Source organism: Rhinichthys klamathensis, unplaced genomic scaffold (genome assembly GCF_029890125.1).
Source record: "Rhinichthys klamathensis goyatoka isolate OS25496 unplaced genomic scaffold, OSU_Roscu_1.1 h1tg000033l_1, whole genome shotgun sequence".
NCBI lineage: Eukaryota > Metazoa > Chordata > Actinopteri > Cypriniformes > Leuciscidae > Rhinichthys > Rhinichthys klamathensis.
In genome coordinates, this window is record NW_026606582.1 from 1,980,717 (window position 1) to 2,001,152 (window position 20,436).

At 38.4% G+C, this 20,436-nt stretch overlaps 1 protein-coding gene across 1 annotated transcript in view; it reads right to left on the reverse strand.

Annotated features, from left to right (window-relative positions):
• The window catches only part of LOC130080384 (uncharacterized), a 132,056-nt gene that overhangs the window by 36,623 nt on the left and 74,997 nt on the right, over nucleotides 1–20,436 (reverse strand). The window contains exon 7 of the mRNA XM_056245737.1: nucleotides 9,093–9,179. Within this exon, the coding sequence (XP_056101712.1) occupies nucleotides 9,093–9,179 (87 nt within the window). The remainder of the gene's footprint in view (nucleotides 1–9,092; nucleotides 9,180–20,436) is intronic.

Sequence of the window (20,436 nt, forward strand, 5' to 3'; positions counted from 1 at the left end):
AAGGTAAGACACTGGGAATGGTTTTAACGAGACTGACTGACAAAGCTATTAACACAGAGCATGCATGTGTGCCATCCAGATAACACACAATATCTTCTAAGAACAGTTTGCTACTGTTCCTATTACGTTATGAAAACGTTATTTCTGAATGTTCAGAACGTCCAGTTTATTAAATGTTTTTAAACACTTTTTTTATTTGTTATATGAATGTTAAGGGAACATCCCATTTGATAATTTTGCAAACTATATGGGAAAGTTACTTTTGAAACAAGTAGTCACAATTAAAACATGTTAAACGAACGTCTAACTAACATTTTAAGAAAAAAGTTCCATGATCAATTTTATATGATGATATGATAAATAATGTTTTTGTGCAAACATTTTGACAATGATATTAAAGACCAGATAATTTTGAACAAATATTTTAGTAACGTTACTGGAAGAATGTGTGTTCATAACTTTGAGAGACCCTTGTGAGAACAACTGTTAGCTGCTCAATTGTATTGAATTTGTGTACTTGTAGTTATTAGTTTAATATTAATTAAATTGTACATCAAGTGAGTCCACTTTCATGACTATGTTTCTAAACACACTCTTTGCGCACTTCGTAATAATGTCAAACCAAAAATATTACTTTTAAGTACAACTAATTTTTCCACAAGTAATTTTTTTCACAAATACACTTATTTTGATGTACTTATGTACCGTAACATACTTGTAATTTTAACTGTAGTGTGTTATTCAATATTACATTTAAAGTAAATATATTTTAAATGTACTACATTGCAACTCCATCAAAACAAATGTTTAATTACAAATATATTTAAATAACAAGTTTCCATTTTTTCCAACCCTATTTCAAAGACAATTAGAGTAATTATGAAGTTACATATAAAGACATATATAAATTACAATTATACATAAGTGGGTCCAAAAAATTATTATAATGTTCAACTGATTGTGTTTCATATCAATTTAAACTGTAATACATTTTCATTTATTTTCAATTAACATACATTTAAGTGTCCAAACAAATTACATTCTTTTCATTCTTACGTATATTCTTTTAAAGTAACCTATATTATTTCTGTGATAAGTACTTTTTTTAAAAGTATGCTAACGTGAACTTCTTTTTCACAAGGGACTGCACTCCTACTCTTAAATCCAGATACACTGTTCCTCAGGCTACTGTACTTTACTTTTACAGTGGCACGTATACTAACAGTAGCATAATCAATCACATTTCTAGATGCATTCTCAACTCTCTTTTATTTCTACTATATGACTTCATGTTAACTTTAATGCAAAAAAAAAGAAAGCTATATTGCATTGTAAGTTTGTTCGTTCCAGGTAATGAACTAAGGAGGTCTGCAAATTCTGATCAATAATTGTTTTTATCCAGGAATGATATTTCTGTTTTCTATGTGAAGTATGTATACTAAATCCTTTTATAAAACACTATGAATTTGATGCCTGTGTGTATATAGTCTGTCATTTAGGACATCTAAACAGTGTAAACACTAATAGTGATGAGCTTCACATAATGAAAAGATGAAAATTTTCATATTCAACTTCTGAAATGCATTTCACTTCCAATACTTCCTGTGCTACTCGGACTGACTACAGCATTAAAGCACCATTACTTCCAAGGTTTGTAACTTAATCTCATACTATCTGCATTTTGAATGTTTAATAAAACCTATTTGTTCAGTGCTCGGCAAGGGAAAAGGGATTTGATCCTCAGTAGCGTGCCAGCTCTTAGCAGTCCCACAATCCTCTGATAAGTGGACAGCCAATGACTGCACTCAGACTCTAAAGCATATTTCTTCTAAATCCTGCTTCATTTCACAGGTGTAATGAAATCAAACTCACCCCCTGTAGAAAGAATGAAGAAAGAAGGCTGTCATCAAGACCCAGAGTGGGCTCCCATTTGCCAGAAAAAGCCAGAGAAGATTATAGAAACAGAATAAGCATAGAGTACATAGCACAAGATGGGTCAAGAACTTAATTTCACACTGATGGGCAATTTGGCTTTGGAAGTATTTCCTTCATATGAGGAGCATAAATCTAAGTCTACGGCTCTGTTCCCAAACCCATTGAGCTGCCTACAACATTTTAAAGCATCATGGATTTACTTCTAAACACAATATTATGCTACCTTCTATGATATCATGTTTAGGCCAAATCTTATGGGAACACTGCATGTATTCTTCTCAGAGAAGGAAATCTCAGGATCTGTTTTGTGCTTATTAGAACTTGCGTTTTCTGAATATGTGAAACTGGATAAAATGAGGTGTTCACTTACATGCTGGAAAGCCAGGTGAAGGCATCGGAAATGCAAAAGAAAAAAAAAAGGAGACAGGCGACATTATACATCAATTTATTAAAATTAATTTCATTTTTTTTATAAATGTATGAAATTGTCCATACCCCTGTAAATTCTCATATAAGGAATTAACGTCAAAAGGGCCTCTATTATGCTTTTTCAAATATTACCTTTTCATGCAGCTGTCTGTGAATGTGAAAGGTCTGCAAAGTTTTAAAGATCGACGTGCAGAACAAATTGTTATTGTTAAAAGTTATTGTCTCCTAAAAGAAAGTATTTATTATGAACTGCTGACATGAGTCGTCAATAATTCTATAGTCTCACTTCCTGTTGCAAACCTGCATAGCAATGCATAATTTGCATAATGCCAGCCTATTTTATTGGCTGCTCGCGCACAACGTCTTTGACCCTCAAACACTGGTTGTCGCCGAGGCCTGGAAGAGTTTGGTTAATCCACTTTGCATGCATTTCAAAAGAATGAGACTCTGGCTTGAGTTGATACATTACAACCGACACCATCGTTACTGTTCGTATCACAGTGATGAGGAAGATCCGGATCTGAAATTCAGATATGATAATGGCCGTGATAATGACACGCACTCTAAGCGGTTGTCCAATCACAACAGACTGGATCATCTGACCAATCAGAGCAGAGTAGACCAATCACAACAGACTAGGGCATGTGACCAATCAGAGCAGAGTAGACCAATCACAACAGACTGGATCATCTGACCAATCACAACAGACTGGATCATCTGACCAATCAGAGCAGAGTAGACCAATCACAACCAAGGTTATTATAGTTTTGCATTTTTCATTAGTTTTTATTTTTATTTCGTTTTGACTTTTTGTTTTCAAATTCAGTTTAGTTTTAATTAGTTTTTAAAGTGGGTTAGCTAGTTTAGATTTTTTTTTTTTTTTTTTGAAAATGCTTAGTTTTAGTTTAGTTTTTATTAGTTTTAGTGTTAGTTTTAGTCTTTTTTTGTAATTTTGGTTATTTGTCAGGGGCAAGATTCAAAAAGGTCCGAAAAAAGTATTGTGTAATAATAAGTCAACAAAAACATCATACAATTTTAGAAATATGTATTCAACAATAACACGAGTAGCTACATAAAATGTACGAGCACAAATATGTAAACAGTCTACACAAGACTCAGCAGTAAGTGCAAAATGTGTAAGTGAGGTGTGCCAGGAAAAAACCTAAATAGCCAACAGACTAAAGAAGACACACATGAACGGCGTATCAACACATTTATGAGCCTCACAAGACATTGCTAGGAGCTCAATCTCTTTACCTCTACAAAATCCATACGCCGTACCAAAAATCTACGTTACACGTACATCTTCTATACAAAATGCACACCCCATACAAATCCCACAGCTGTACAATTTTCACACCCATACTAAATTTACCCTATACAATACTCATCTGGATTGAAGCAGCAAACATTCAGTGTAAGAGTTAAAAAATGACATAACATTATTTAGCTAATTTGAATCACAGCTTATATCGTGTTTTGACATCGACAACCCAACAGCATTACTAAAGAAGCCGCAATCGCTTCTCGGGTCGACATTAACACACTGACAAAATTGTATTCAGAATTTAAAATATTTTGTTATGCCACTTTTGAATGTGTGATTGTGTAAAGGTGTTCACGAGATACCAACCTTTAACTTGCTTTCAACGAACACTCGTTTTCATGGAGACGCGGTGTGCACGGAGGGGGAGGGGCTGTGTGTGTGTGTGTGCGCGCCGCGTGTATGTGAGAGAGAGAGCAGGGAAAGGAAATGCAGCTGAACGAACACGCTGCGTTTTTAAAAAATGAATAACGAAATGCAATTTTGTGGCGGCCGGTGCGGCGGCCAAGGGGGTAATCCCATCGACCGGAAGTTGAAGCCGGCCGGCTTACTTACTCCTGCTCACTCACGCCAAAGAACTCTTTGCTCAAGTTCCCCGTCTCTGCAAGATTAACGTTGGCAGTTTTCACGCACAGCTACTAGAAGATTAACGTCTGTCAGACAGGTTGCTCACGTCATCAAGCTTAGTTTGAGTCGGTCTGAGTCTGCGCGTCAGGAACGGAAGTTCTCAAAAATCGCTAAAAGTGGGCTTCAACTGTCTCAACTGAGTTCCAATGAGATCGCTCTGTCCATTTCTTTTACTGTCTATGGCGGCGGCCCAAGACATTGACAAAGACGAAAACTAAGGACATTTACTCTATAATTTTATTTTATTTTAGTTAGTTTTGCCAAACACACATTACAGTTTTAGTTAGTTATCGTTTTTTTGTAATGCCTCGTTTTTATTTTTATTTCAGTTAACGACAATGTTTTTTCCCACCTAGTTTTCGTTTTTTCGTTCGTTTTCGTTAACGATTATAACCTTGATCACAAAAGACTGGATCATCTGACCAATCAGAGCAGAGTAGACCAATCACAACAGACTGGATCATCTGACCAATCAGAGCAGAGTAGACCAATCACAACAGACTGGATCATCTGACCAATCAGAGCAGAGTAGACCAATCAAAACAGACTGGATCATCTGACCAATCAGAGCAGAGTAGACCAATCACCACAGACTAGGGCATGTGACCAATCAGAGCAGAGTAGACCAATCACAACAGACTGGATCATCTGACCAATCAGAGCAGAGTAGACCAATCACAACAGACTGGATCATCTGACCAATCAGAGCAGAGTAGACCAATCACCACAGACTAGGGCATGTGACCAATCAGAGCAGAGTAGACCAATCACAACAGACTGGATAATCTGACGAATCAGAGCAGAGAAGACCAATCACAACAGACTAGGGCATGTGACCAATCAGAGCAGAGTAGACCAATCAGAACAGACTGGAAAATCTGACCAATCAGAGCAGAGTAGACCAATCACAACAGACTAGGGCATGTGACCAATCAGAGCAGAGTAGACCAATCACAACAGACTGGATCATCTGACAAATCACAACAGACTGGATCATCTGACCAATCACAACAGACTAGATCATCTGACCAATCAGAGCAGAGTAGACCAATCACAACAGACTGGATCATCTGACCAATCACAACAGACTGGATCATCTGACCAATCAGAGCAGAGTAGACCAATCACAACAGACTGGATCATCTGACTAATCAGAGCAGAGTAGACCAATCACAACAGACTAGGGCATGTGACCAATCAGAGCAGAGTAGACCAATCAGAACAGACTGGATCATCTGACCAATCAGAGCAGAGTAGACCAATCACAACAGACTAGGGCATGTGACCAATCAGAGCAGAGTAGACCAATCAGAACAGACTGGACCATCTGACCAATCAGAACAGACTGGACCATCTGACCAATCAGAGCAGAGTAGACCAATCACAACAGACTGGATCATCTGACCAATCAGAGCAGAGTAGAGCAATCACAACAGACTGGATCATCGGACCAATCAGAGCAGAGTAGACCAATCACAACAGACTGGATCATCTGACCAATCACAACAGACTGGATCATCTGACCAATCAGAGCAGAGTAGACCAATCACAACAGACTGGATCATCTGACCAATCAGAGCAGAGTAGACCAATCACCAGAGACTAGGGCATGTGACCAATCAGGGCAGAGTAGACCAATCACAACAGACTGGATCATCTGACCAATCAGAGCAGAGTAGACCAATCACCACAGACTAGGGCATGTGACCAATCAGAGCAGAGTAGACCAATCACAACAGACTGGATCATCTGACCAATCAGAGCAGAGTAGACCAATCACAACAGACTGGATCATCTGACCAATCAGAGCAGAGTAGACCAATCACCACAGACTAGGGCATGTGACTAATCAGAGCAGAGTAGACCAATCAGAACAGACTGGATAATCTGACCAATCAGAGCAGAGTAGACCATTCACAACAGACTGGATCATCTGACAAATCACAACAGACTGGATCATCTGACCAATCACAACAGACTAGATCATCTGACCAATCAGAGCAGAGTAGACCAATCACAACAGACTAGGGCATGTGACAAAAATCAGAGCAGAGTAGACCAATCAGAACAGACTGGATAATCTGACCAATCAGAGCAGAGTAGACCAATCACAACAGACTAGGGCATGTGACCAATCAGAGCAGAGTAGACCAATCACAACAGACTGGATCATCTGACCAATCAGAGCAGAGTAGACCAATCACAACAGACTAGGGCATGTGACCAATCAGAGCAGAGTAGACCAATCAGAACAGACTAGGGCATATGACCAATCAGAGCAGAGTAGACCAATCACAACAGACTGGATCATCTGACCAATCAGAGCAGAGTAGACCAATCAGAACAGACTGAATCATCTGACCAATCAGAGCAGAGTAGACTAATCACAACAGACTAGGGCATGTGACCAATCAGAGCAGAGTAGACCAATCAGGACAGACTGGACCATCTGACCAATCAGAGCAGAGTAGACCAATCAGAACAGACTGGACCATCTGACCAATCAGAGTAGAGTAGACAAATCAGAACAGACTGGATCATCTGACCAATCAGAGCAGAGTAGACCAATCACAACAGACTAGGGCATGTGACCAATCAGAGCAGACTAGACCAATCACAACAGACTGGATCATCTGACCAATCAGAGCAGAGTAGACCAATCAGAACAGACTGGATCATCTGACCAATCAGAACAGACTGGACCATCTGACCAATCCGAGCAGAGTAGACCAATCACAACAGACTAGGGCATGTGACCAATCAGAGCAGAGTAGACCAATCACAACAGACTGGATCATCTGACCAATCAGAGAAGAGTAGACCAATCAGAACAGACTGGACCATCTGACCAATCAGAGCAGAGTAGACCAATAACAACAGACTAGGCCATGTGACCAATTATAACACTGTAAATCAATCACTGGGGCCGACTGTTCAATCAGAGTAGAGAGACTTTAGAGACAGAATTTTCTAGTTTACCGTTTTCCGACTCTTTGAGAAATTAGGTGATGCTACAATGTATATTATGAGAAAATTAAATTTTATTTTATTTTGTTTACCTTTGATGCATGTAAACCTGTTCAAAACAAAATCTTTAAAATAGCATAAAAGGGGCACTTTAACTTAAACACAAACACACACACACACACACACACACACACACACACACACACACAGAGAGAGAGGGAGACTGTCATTGCAAGTCTAAACTACATCATAATGAAACACAAAGAAGTCCATCAACAGAGGTGAAGGGAAAGTAAAACAGAAATCTCCGCCTCGTGTGTTTGTGAATCACAGTGAGGCGTATCCAGACCCTGACGCCGTTCCATGGATTATTGATTTTTTTCTTCCATTTCTGCCCAGAGGAGACTGCACTTGAAGAGCACCATTAGCCCCATAACGATTAGAGAGCAAAAGTTAATTATGTAATTATGAAGGCAATAAGAAGTGCTTGACTGTGCCTGTGAAGGCTTTAAACATTATCTTCAATGAGACGGAGGGAGGGGAGATTAAAGTAGAAAAAGAAATGAGAGAAAACATTAAGTAAACTCTTTCACTCCTCTGATTTTACAACTAGATTTTTTTTTTTTTTTCAATATTTCCATATATGGCTTTTTTCAAACATCTACTATAATGAACATGTTTTCGATTTCTGAATTGATATTTTGAATACAAATATCTATCTAGTTGCTGTAATGGCAACAATGAGAAATTGTTATTAAAAAGCGTATAGAGGGAAAAAAAAGTTATAAAACCTTTATAAGATTTTAAAAAATATATACATTTATTTGAAATATTTACAAATAAATATTAAATTAAACATTTTAACCTTAAAATAATAATAATTCATATTAATAATTAGGATGTGTACATTCACGTGTAATTAAAGTTTTTTTTGTTTTGTTTTTATTGGTTACACGACTTTCAGTTTTATAGTTATTGTTAAAAAGGGTATAAATATCTTCTTTTTTTTATGTGTAAAAACCAACATGAATAAAAAGATCATATTCATGTGATTTTAAGAACTTAAAAGCTTTTTCTTTGATCTTTTTTGTCATTGACCATAAACACATTCTTGGATTTCCACACTTACATAAACGGCCAATTTGCAAAGGGTTGAATTGGACTCTCTAAACCGTAGCAGGATCTGGACTGAAATAACCTCCTCAGAGGGACCGTGATGCGGCGGGTGATAAAAATAGAGCTCCAAATAAAGGTTGGGGGTCGGGACGGGGGGCTGCCAGAGGCACAAAGATCCTGTCAGTATTGCACTTCTCCAACCCACAATGTGACGAGATAAGATACAGTGAATTATAATATGCATGAGCTGGGGGTGAGGCCAGAGCTTTCACTGCTGGACTGTTGGTATATCCAGAATAAATAAACATGAGGTCATGTTTATGCAAAGAGAGAGGGAGGTTATACATTCAACTTCAATTCTGAGCTAAACAAACATCCTCTTAACCTTGTGTTTGATTAACAGAAGAAGCAGCAAACAGCCGATTATCCACATCGAGCTAAAGCAGGAATACATGTGTGGGGAAGTCTGTGACCTAAGGGCTCGTATTAAAGAGAACTATGGTTTAATTATACACAAACACACACATTATATTATCCAACCTGAGCGGCTCATGAGAGCACAGAGCGCTGGCGTGAGAAGGTGTTCATTTGTCCGTGAGAGCGGTGTGTGTTGTGGTGTGTGTTGTGTGTGGGCCCCTGCAGAGGTGTAAATGCGAGTGTGTCAGTTGGGACACCGGCTCCTGTCAGCTCTCACCGCTCTCTGGTTGACGTCCGCTCCGGAGCGCACCATCATGTCCACCGTCTCCACACAGCCCTGCTTGACCGCCCAGTGGAGCGCCGTCTGCAACACACGCAGGCAAACACACCAGCTGTCAATCACCACGCTGCTGTCAATCACACACGTGATGTGTTCAGGCTGCACGTCCCACCTGGGCTTAATGAGACTCCTGCGCTACCGTAAGCTCTGAACTCACGTGAGACGCCCTCTTGCATTTTTGTAAGAAAAATAGGGACTTCTGACCCGACGCATGACGAATGACCCCTGACCCGACGCATGACGAATGACCCCTGACCCGACGCATGACGTAGGATGTAGGAGTAGCGTAAGCTTAGGTGAGAGTCGACTCTCACTGTTCAAACTCAAGCTCCTCCCACTAATTTCTCTTTAAAGTCCCCATGAATTCAAAATTGACCATACTTACTTTGTTTGCCTAAATTGATCATTTTGTGGTGAACAATTCATCCATGCAAGTCAATCCACACAAACAAATTTTTTGGCTTCGTAATCTTTAATCATAATCTGAAATTTCCCCTCCCCTCTGCATTGGAGGACCTTCCCTGATGACGTAGGTTTCACGGTTTGGGCGTCTTCTTAACATCCGTAACCACGCCCCTCCAACTGACAGTAGACAGGCTGAATGAAAACACCTACTTTTCTAGATCCAATCGGGTGCTAGTTGGGAAAAAAGCCACGCCCACTATTTTGCCTAATTTAGTATTCAGTTTCTCTCGGAAATACGTCACAACACTGGAGAAAAGTCGTTTGCAACTTCCGGTTCACGGGGACTTTAAATAATTGTACCCAGTGTTTTGCTCTTTCCTCTAATGGCGCTTTTCCACTGCTGGTACGGCTCAGTACGGTTCGGCTCGGCCCGGCACAGTTCGGCTCGCTTCACTTTTCCACTGCTGGTACGACTCAGTACGGTTCGGCTCGGCACGGCACAGTTCGGCTCGCTTCACTTTTCCACTGCTGGTACGGCTCAGTACGGTTCGGCTCGGCCCGGCACAGTTCGGCTCGCTTCACTTTTCCACTGCTGGTACGACTCAGTACGGTTCGGCTCGGCCCGGCACAGTTCGGCTCGCTTCGCACGGCTCGGTTCGCACTAGCTCGGTTTGCTTTTCCATTGCAGTTAGTACCGCTTCAAAGTGGGTGGGATTATAGTCGGACCGTTATAGTTTATCCGCTCCTGGGCAACCAACGAGAGGAACGTCTGCACTTCGTCCACTGACCACGATTCAGCCATTTCTTTTTTGGAAGTTTTCTTTTTTCTTCAAGCAAGTAGTTTTAAAACAGGTGCTACAGCGGTGGCTGTTACTGGCTATTTAAATCTAGCGGGTTTGATGTCTCGCAAATACAATGACGCTGGTAGTGACGATTCTGTCTGACCAATCAGTGATCTGCAGTGTGTTCACGTCACATTTTAGTATCGGTACAGTACGCTTGGAACCTCAACAGAGGTGGTACCATTTAAAGCGAGCCGTACCGTTCCGTACCATGCAGTGGAAAAGCGCCATAAGCTTCTGTGTTCGTCATTATGTCATTGGGTTGGGTCAGGGGTCACTCTTCCACCGGAACTAGACTCGCATACGGCCGTAATTGATCGATGTGATTGATTGTAACGTGTCCCGTTTATGGTTTGTTTACATGTCTTTGGTCTGTGTTGCATTCATATTTAATTTCTTAATTTAATTTCTTTAATTCACATTTCTGAGAACTCATGAAGAGCTTATCTGTGTAAAAACTGCGGCAGGAATCCCTACATCACACACACACACACACACACACACGCTGCGAGGAGACGCGGTTCTGATGCCTGTACTGAACTGTGATGGGCAACATCAAGACTATAATGAGAAAAAACAGGTTTCCTTGATCATTCTGTCCTTTTTAGGATCACATCTTGTGACATCATGTCCTGTTTTTGGTTTGTTTACATGTCTTTGGTTTGTGTTGCGTTCATATTTCAGTCGCACCGCACCAGAGTTCGTTTGGAAGCGGACTGAGACTCATCTTTTCAGGATGGCAGCGTTCACACTTCGGCTGTGTTCACACTTGGCATGTTTGGTTTGATTAAAACGAACTCTGCTGCGATTGCTCTGTTAAAAATGCCATTCTGAACGCTAAGCAGACCAGGACTAAATGTTTTTGTGAAACAAACTACAAGTGTGAACACAACCTTACACGATTTGGAAAATAGATTCATGATGTATTGCTTGTTATATACATTTTGTAAATTTCGAATGAAATTAAAATAACGGACTGCTACTTTAAGTGTGCCTTAAAACTCCAAAGTCCAAAACTGGTCACTGTATGTGAAGGCCATTTATGCCACATCTATCAAAGCTGTGTTTGGGATCATTTGCATAAGCAGATTTGGCTCCATATGAATGAATGAGAACAGTGCTGAGTCATTAGCATAGCAGCTAATTCAGCACAATGTTAGCTCACTGAGGCCAAACCCAAGGACGCCTGCCCTGCTGCTGTTCAACCCTGCGTCCCAGCTGACCGAAACATAATGGACCTCAACCCATAACACCATCTCACACGAAGAAAGGGACATTAGAGCTAACTTCATAATGCTGATGATCTGAAGTATTATTTTCTTGTATTTGTTTGTGATTATACAAATGATTTATACATTTTTTATTAATAATCATTGTTACTTTTTTTAATGTATTTTAATATAAAAGTATAATAATTTCATTTATTTATTTAGATAAAAACAGGGCTGCAGATTTAACCAAAATCATTGAGATACTGTTATGTGGCTAAAGGATGAACCCAATAGCAGACAGCAACTGATTCTCACAGGGTTTATTAATGGACAAAAACAGAAAACAAAAACCCACGATGGGGCAAAACAAGGCAGGACAAGACTAATACTCAGACAGTAAACTCACAGCTACAACAGGAACAGACACTTCTTGAAGACAGGACTCTCAACAGGTTACTCACAGCTTGATACACACAATGTCAAACAATGAACCGACACAGAACAGCAAACACAAGGGGTTTATATAGGGAACACTAATGACGAGGACAGGTGCAACCGACTAGACACTAATGACAAGACAAGGGTAACAAGGGGGCGGAGTTACATAACGAGACAACACAAGCACATGGCCCAAACAACAGACCAGCGCTTGTACACAAAACACGGGTCTGTCATGATCCAGCCTCAAGACTAGGGGAAATCAAGGACAAGAAGGCCGGATCATGACAGATACTGTATGTGACCCTGGACCACAAAACCAGTCACATGGGTCAATTATTTGAAATGGAGATTTATACATCACATGGAAGCTGAATGAATAAGCTTTCAATTGATGTATGGTTTGTTACGATAGGACAATATTTGGCCGAGATACAACTATTTGAAAGTCTGGAATCTGAGGGTGCAAAGAAATCAAAACATTGAGAAAATCTCCTTTAAAGTTGTGTATTATGTTCTCGATTGTGCTGCATTCACTCACAAAAATAAATGTTTTATATATTTACGGTAGGAAATTTACTAAATATCTTCATGGAACATGATCTATACTTAATATCCAAATGATTTTTGGCATAAAAGAAAAATAATTTTGACCCATACAATGTATTGTTGGCTATTGCCACAAATATACCGTACGACTCGTGACTGGTTTTGTGATCTAGGGTCACATATAGTTTTTATTTGTATATTTTCATTTGTCATTTAAATTTTTGTTAAAGTTAGTAATTTTGTTTGGTTTTTTTGTCATTCATATTAATTTGTTTTTGTATATGACAAATAGTTTTTTATAAATTTGTATTTCATATAGTTTTATTTTTGTACATCAAGTAGAGATGAAATGAGATGAGAAATGTAAAATAAGATGATTTCTCCCCTAGACTGCACAGAATGTTGAATAAAGCATGAGTACAGACACAGTTACAGGCTACTTACAAACTTCAGGTCCGAGTGAAGAGGTCCAAGTGTTATTTTTTTATTCATTGCGTGTGTCGGAGATTCCCGGAGCGGGACAGAGAAAGAAAGCAAGAAAACAACATCGGTAATAGGATAACACAGCTCTTTTGGGCCTTGTTGCTCTCCATAGTCGCCATTGTGTTCCTTCACATCGGCGTGTTTGGCCAAAAGCTCAGAGTGTTTCTCCAGTGCCCGTCCACATTCCCTCGCAGGGACACATCAAAGCCGGAGCAGCCATGCTTTTGTCAAACTCTCCTCCCCATTTTTCTGTCACCAAGTTTTATCTCTTCCAAATCGCCACCAGCCTTTAACCTATTCTGAGCCGATTAGCTGAATGCTTGATTTGAGCATTAGAGAAACTATAGCAACCTGTAATCTGCCAAAGAGCGAATCAAAAAGCCCTATGTATCTTGTCACGCAAGAGCTGGCAGCCCACCTTGACCCCATAAGCCGTCTCTTACAGAGCCTCGCTGGGCGGACAGGCCCCCGCTTTATTCACACACACACAATCCGTTGAGAAATGGTCTCCGGCCAATCTGTGCCCCGTCCTGAAGAGCAACAATCTGCCCAAGTCGAGGATCATTTAGTAAACAATATGCAATAAAACAATATCCACTGAACAGCCTACAGGAAATTAAAACCTAGTGTAGCTAACATGTTAGCATAACGTATTGAAGCATTAAAGGGGTCACATGATGCGGTTTCTTGTTTTCCTCTTTCTTTAGTGTGTTATGTAGCTGTTAGTGCAAGTATAAGATCTGCAGAGTTACAAAGCTCAAAGTGTCAAACCCAAAGAGATATTCTTTGTAAAAGTGAAGGCTTCCTAAAACGCTTCGTTTAAACACGCCTCCACAAATCTACGTCAGTGTGTGGGGCAGAGTTTCATAACACCGCACAAATGTATACGCGGGACTTTATTTACTCTCGCTGTATTATTGTTGGCGCCGCCGTGTCGTGGAGACGCTGTGAGAAATCTCGTTGAGAAATTAAACTACTTAGTTTGGCCTTCCAAATAGAGAACAGTGAGAACAGTACAACCGAAATATTTGACTGTGTGCAGCGCATGTTTCGGAGGATATAAAGACAGTATAAGTCATTATAATCAGTAATTATGTCCCGAATGGAATAAAATCTTACCAATCTGATACGTTCGGCTCCAGTCGCGCTGGCAAAGTTGATCGATCAGCTCGGTCATCTGCATTTTCCGGATCAGATTCGGGCTCGAATTGATGGCTTTAGTATGGACATTATCAACTGTCACTGTTGCTTTGGGAGCTGATGTTCCAAATATGGTAAGGGGCGTGACCTTTCCGTCACACGCTTAAGGTATTCGGGCCAATCACAATGCACTGGATCGCTGGCCAATCAGAGCACACCGCGCTTTTCAGAACGATGAGCTTTACGAGTTTCAGAAAGGCGGGGCTTTGAGGAGCAACAAAAATGTACGGTTTGTGTAAAATAATTACTTTTTTTAACCTAAAACCAAATACACAAAATAATGTTCTTTTTTAGAACCGCCATATGACCCCTTTAAACATCACATTCAAATGTCTATAGCAGGGCAGTCCCTTGTGGAGTGAAGTGCACTTTAAAGGGATAGTTCACACAAAAATGAAAACTCAAAATGAAATGAATGTCGTTCCAAACCCATAAGACCTCCGATCATCTTCGGAACAATATTTAATTTTGATGAAATCCGAGAACTTTCTGTCCCTCCATAGACAGCGATTTGATTACCACTTTCAAGGCCCAGAAAGGTAGTAAAGACATCGTTAAAATAGTCCATGTGACTCCAGTGGTTCAACCTTAATGTTATGAAGCGACGAGAATACTTTTTGTTTGAACCCCCCCAAACAACGGCTTTATTCAACAATCTCTTTTCTTCCACGTCATTCTCCTATAATGGTAACGTAGCACTTCCTGGTTCTACGTCAGAACGCTGGCTCATTATTGGCCGACGCTGGTCACGTGATGCTGACGCAGGAGCTGGCCAATAGCAAGAAGCGGTTGAGTAAAGTCGTTATTTTTTTTTTGGGGGGGGGGGGGGGGGGGGTTAACAGTGTCTTTACTATCTTTCTGGACCTTGAAAGTGGTAATTAAATTGCTGTCTATGGAGGGACAGAAAGCTCTCGGATTTCATCAAAAATATCTTCATTTGTGTTCCGAATGTATTACAGGTTTGGAATGACATCAAGGCGAGTAAATTAATGACAGAAACTTAATTTTTGTGTCGTACATAATTAAAGGACTAATTACAGAAATAATATACAGTACATAGCTACTTAAGTGCAAACTGCATGTAATGTTTTCAGACACTTAATTGCACGTTAATTGCCAATAAATGTAAATGTGTTATAGCTTAAATTTATATTAAATGCAGTTAGCTGGACACAAGTGCTTTTTAGACCCACTTAAGTAGGACTTAGGTACATCTTTATGTGTCATTTTATAATTCTGTTGTCTTTGAAAAATGGTTCAAGTGTACTGACAAGCATTAATGGTAAGCTAAAATATATTTTAATGTAATTTCTATTTGAAACTTTTATGTTAAAATATATTTGTAATTACAAGTTTTAATGTTAAGTCAAGTCACCTTTTTTTCTATAGTGCTTCATACAATACAGATTGTTTCAAAGCAGTGAAAATAATGATTCAACGATTAAATTCAATTTTAAATTGTTCTTAAGTGTGAAACAGTCATTAAAGTGAACTCGCTTTAAGTGCACTTAAGTGTCCTTTTGTTTTATTAATATCTGCATGAGCAGTTTTTTAAAAAATATACATTTAATAAGAACACAAGTGCACGATCAGTACAATTAAAGGCACTTCTTTTCCACAGGGGATATGACACACAGATACAGGTGATTGCTAAGACATTTGAATAAACTAAGCAAAGTGCTAAAACTCATTTCTGAATCGCACTGCACTTCTTTTCTACGCACATGAATGACACATACAATCATGAGACTTGTGGAGAGCATTGTTACTTTTCAAAGTTATTTACAGTTGGTGGACAATAAAATGGGGTAAAAAACATATGGATATGATAATGTGCTTTCTGTATTTAAAAAACGATTTATTAAATACAGCTTTTCAAACAAAACGTAGAAAAACAAAACATGAATAATAATTAAGAATAAAAGGGCCTGAATATGTCAAATCCACGTGTTTATCAACTACATCAGAAGCAAAATAAAAAAATAAATACATACATAAAAACTCTATAACAAAAGATTTGTAATCCCCCAGTTTGATCAAGCCGAGCATAAGAAGCAGCGCAATTCTAATGTGTGGGGCAAAACCTGTGTGTGTGTGTGTGTGTGTGTGTGTGTGTGTGTGTGTGTGTGTGTGTGTGTGTGTGTGTGTGTGTGTGTGTGTGTGTGTGTGTGTGTGTGTGTGTGTGTGTGTGTGTGTGTGTGTGTGTGTGAGAGAGGGAGGTTTAGTGTGTGCCAGATGGAGGCTCTGTCTTTTATTGGCGGTGTGAAAGGACAGCTTATAGTGCTCCTCTGTGGTCGGGCTCAATGGAGAGGGTGAGAGCAGACCCTCACACACACACACACACTCTCACTCAAAGCCTGATGCTTGTCACCATATGGAGCTGTTTAAAAACGGCCATAGCCCCTCACAAAAGAGCAACATTAACAGCCTCTTACAATGACTGCTGGGACAACACTGAATTATTGCACAGGGAGAGCAGTGACACACACACACACACACGCACACACACACACTCACACACCTTTTATGACCTTATCACAAATTTGAGGTTTGATAATACTGAAAGCTTTGAATATTTTCAATTTCAGATAGAATTGAAAGGGAATTGAAGGGGTTGTTCTCAAAGGGTTTTGCTTTAGGACCCAGATATTACATTAGCCATCAAGTGGCGACCCAACACAATATAAAGATTGTTTATTGTATAAAAGAAAAGCAAAACAAAATGTGCTTTTTTATATCACCAGGTTCACCAATATGCACATTTATTAATGTAATGTAGACTAAATAGGAAGATTCACATTTTTACATGCATAAATGTTGATTTACTAGTTATAATTGACTGATAACAAATAGGAGTTTTCTCCTCCTTTTTATTTTTTCTATCCTATATGCAAAATTATATAGCAGGGTCACATTTTATTATTTGCATTTAGCATAGTTTTCCCCTATTGGAAGACCAATGTTTTGTTCCAAAACCTAGCAAAATGCCTATGAAGGCAGGACAGCATCGCAAATATCACCACGTCTTTGTGGAAAAAGCAATCCCAGAAAAGCACAATCGAAATTGGCAGATGAAGCAAGAGAAAAGTGGCTTATAAATATACTGTATTGAGAAAATAAATTATAAAAAATGTTTAATTCATTTTTAATTCAGAAAAGTAGCATAATGTTAGCATAGCGTAAGAATTTAACACCAAATTCAAATTTCCTAGTGAAAAGTAAGTTTCTCATACTTTTTATGAAATATTCCAGAAATAATATACTTTAAAATAATATATGTATAAATAATAAGGTTTGTATAAACCTTATATATACTGTATATTATATATATATATACTTTATATAAATGTAAGTTTTTCAGACACTTAATTTGCATGCTAATTGCAATTAAATGAAAATGAATTATAGTTAAGTTTATAAAGTTCTTTCAAGGACTTAAGTACAATCATATGTGTATTTATTTAAAATAAATAGCAAAACAGCAAAAGATTATTAAAACATAATAGCAGTAAAAGTTTTAATTTGACTATTAAAAAGTGCCATTTTGCAAGCCTACTTAAAGGGTTAGTTCCCCCCAAAATGTAAACTCTGTCAGTAATTACTCTCCCTCATGTTGTTCAACCCAGTAAGACTTTTGTTCATCTTCGGAACACAAATTAATATATTTAATTAAGATACACTAACTCTAATAGCGCTTCGGAAAGGTCTTTGTGGTAAAGAGTATATCCGTCATTCATCACGTTTCATAACTAGGAAAACCTTTCAGTGTAATGCAAATTAATTAGATGTTACATATAATTTGTTTGTAAAACAAAGCGTTGCATATTTACTGGCTCATAGTCATGGAAGTCTTTAAGTACACTTAAGTTATCTTATTAATATTATATTATCTGTTATTACAGTTTTTAAAAATATTTTAAGATTTAATGTACATTAAGTGTGCATTCAATACTATTGAGGGAACTTCTCTTTCATAATGGATATGACACAGATTTGAATGATGCCTAAAATCCCAGAAAGCACTGAGACAAGTTCGGTGGGAAACCCCAAAGACAGCAACGAAGCAGTACCGAAATGTGTAAAAATAGCTTGTTTGTAATATTTTACTCAATATTTGAGCATGTGTTATGTATTATATTGTGCGTATTTGCGTATCAAGTGTTTAGCTTAAAAACATGCTAAGACTAAACTCTTGAAGTCAATGTGCATTTTGAGTTTGGAGCATTATTTTTATGACACCAAGTCTAAAGCTTCAATTTCGGTTAAGATGCTGCCTTAAAGGTAGCTGAAACGCCTGGATTTACACCTACATCATTTTTGTGTAGACTTTAAAAGAAATTAATAAAATGAGATTAAATCACATTAGTCACAAGTGAATTATAAGTACACATATACAATAAGTTGTGGTTACTTATTTTTTTAAGGCAATGGGTTTCCTCAATTCAAGTAAGTAGACCGAACTCAGATAAACTTGTTAGTTTTAAGTTAAGTAGATTGACATTTTTAAGTGATTCCAATTTAATAAAATTAGGTTAGTCCAACTTAAAATAAAAAGTGATCACACATCTTCTTTTGTTTCAGTAACTCTTACTTGTCAGCGAAACTTGGAATTGTCAAGTTCACATAACTTATTTTTTTCAATTGCACATTAAGTTTATTTCCTTAAAAATCAAGGGAATGGGTTTCCTCACTTTTTAAGTTAAGTCAACTGATCACTTCTTACAGTGTAAGAAACAGAAAGACAATTCAGTTAGGTCTTTTCCATCAAAAACACAGATGAGAACAAGTCCTCTGTCGGGTCTCACAAATCACGAGCTGAGAATTAAGAAGGAAAGAGAACATTTCTGACTTCTTTAATATAGCCTATATTTTACATTATGCACCCTCTCACCTCACAAAACTGTTAAATTTCAACCACATTTACGCTGCAACACTGTGAAATTGTTTTGTAAACACACAAAAGGCCAATGAAAAGATGTAAAGAGCCTTCCTTATCCTAAAACTTAAGCATGAGTTTAATCCTTTTATACCACAGTAGCTCAATCGTCCATTCCTATTGGCTGAGAGCTGCGGAGAGGTCCATGTCCGCCTCGAGGCGGCTGGAGCGCTGCCTGTTTGTTAAACTAATAATTGCCGTGTCATTACACTATAATTACACACAATGATCATTCGGCTGCCTGTGCATATAGAGAGATTTGCATACCAGACACACAAATTAGCATGAATTAAATACCTCATCATTGCAATTATTAATGTTGAACAAGAGTGCTGAACTCCTGCATGAAGATGCCTAAAGGTGTAAACCAACATGACCATGTTTTCATATAGTAACACTGGCTTCTTCTCATTATTTGATTGTGTGCTCTTGAAAACGTGGACAAACCCTTTTAATGTAACTTGAATTAATAAAGGTCAATGAAAAGCAGTGATATGCGCATAGCATTACTGTTTGAAATATAAAAGAAATTAGATAAAGAATATGTGCATCCAAATAGCGCAACAATAATGTGTTTTCAAATTGTGGAAAAGGTGAGAGGGAAAAAAGCTAAATGTATTTTAACAGTAAGACTTTTTTTTCATATCTTCCCCAAAATTAAACGAATAGGATTTCTTAGCAAGGGGATCATCATATTTGGGGGTCCTTGGCATTTAAAAGTTTGACCCTGTGTTTGGTTATTGCGGGTGGTCTCTATGTGGTTACTAAGGTGTTATAAGAAGTTTTAGCAGGTTTCTATGTGGTTACTAGAGTAATCTGTGCGGTTGACCTAAGTCAAAAGAGCCCACCCGAAAGTCTCTGTGATATTCTGGTCCCTAGATATAACTAAGGTCACTCCTTTACTATGGGAATGCTTGCCCTAGCAAACACTACTAATAAACTTGATATATAACCAAAAACAACTCTTAGAGAGCATACTTACCCCCTGGAAATCCAGTGAGGTCATTGAAGTGATTGAAGACAACATGGATCAAACATTGTTCTGATGCTAATGAAATACTGTACAATGGACTCTAAGCAAGTTTCCTTTACATTCTAGTCAAGAGAGCTAATGAGATCTAATAAAAGAACTACTCTAAAGAGAACAGCTACTCAACTAATCCATTCCACCTTCATCAACACATCACAAGGCTAAAGTTGAGCAGCCCAAGAGGAGA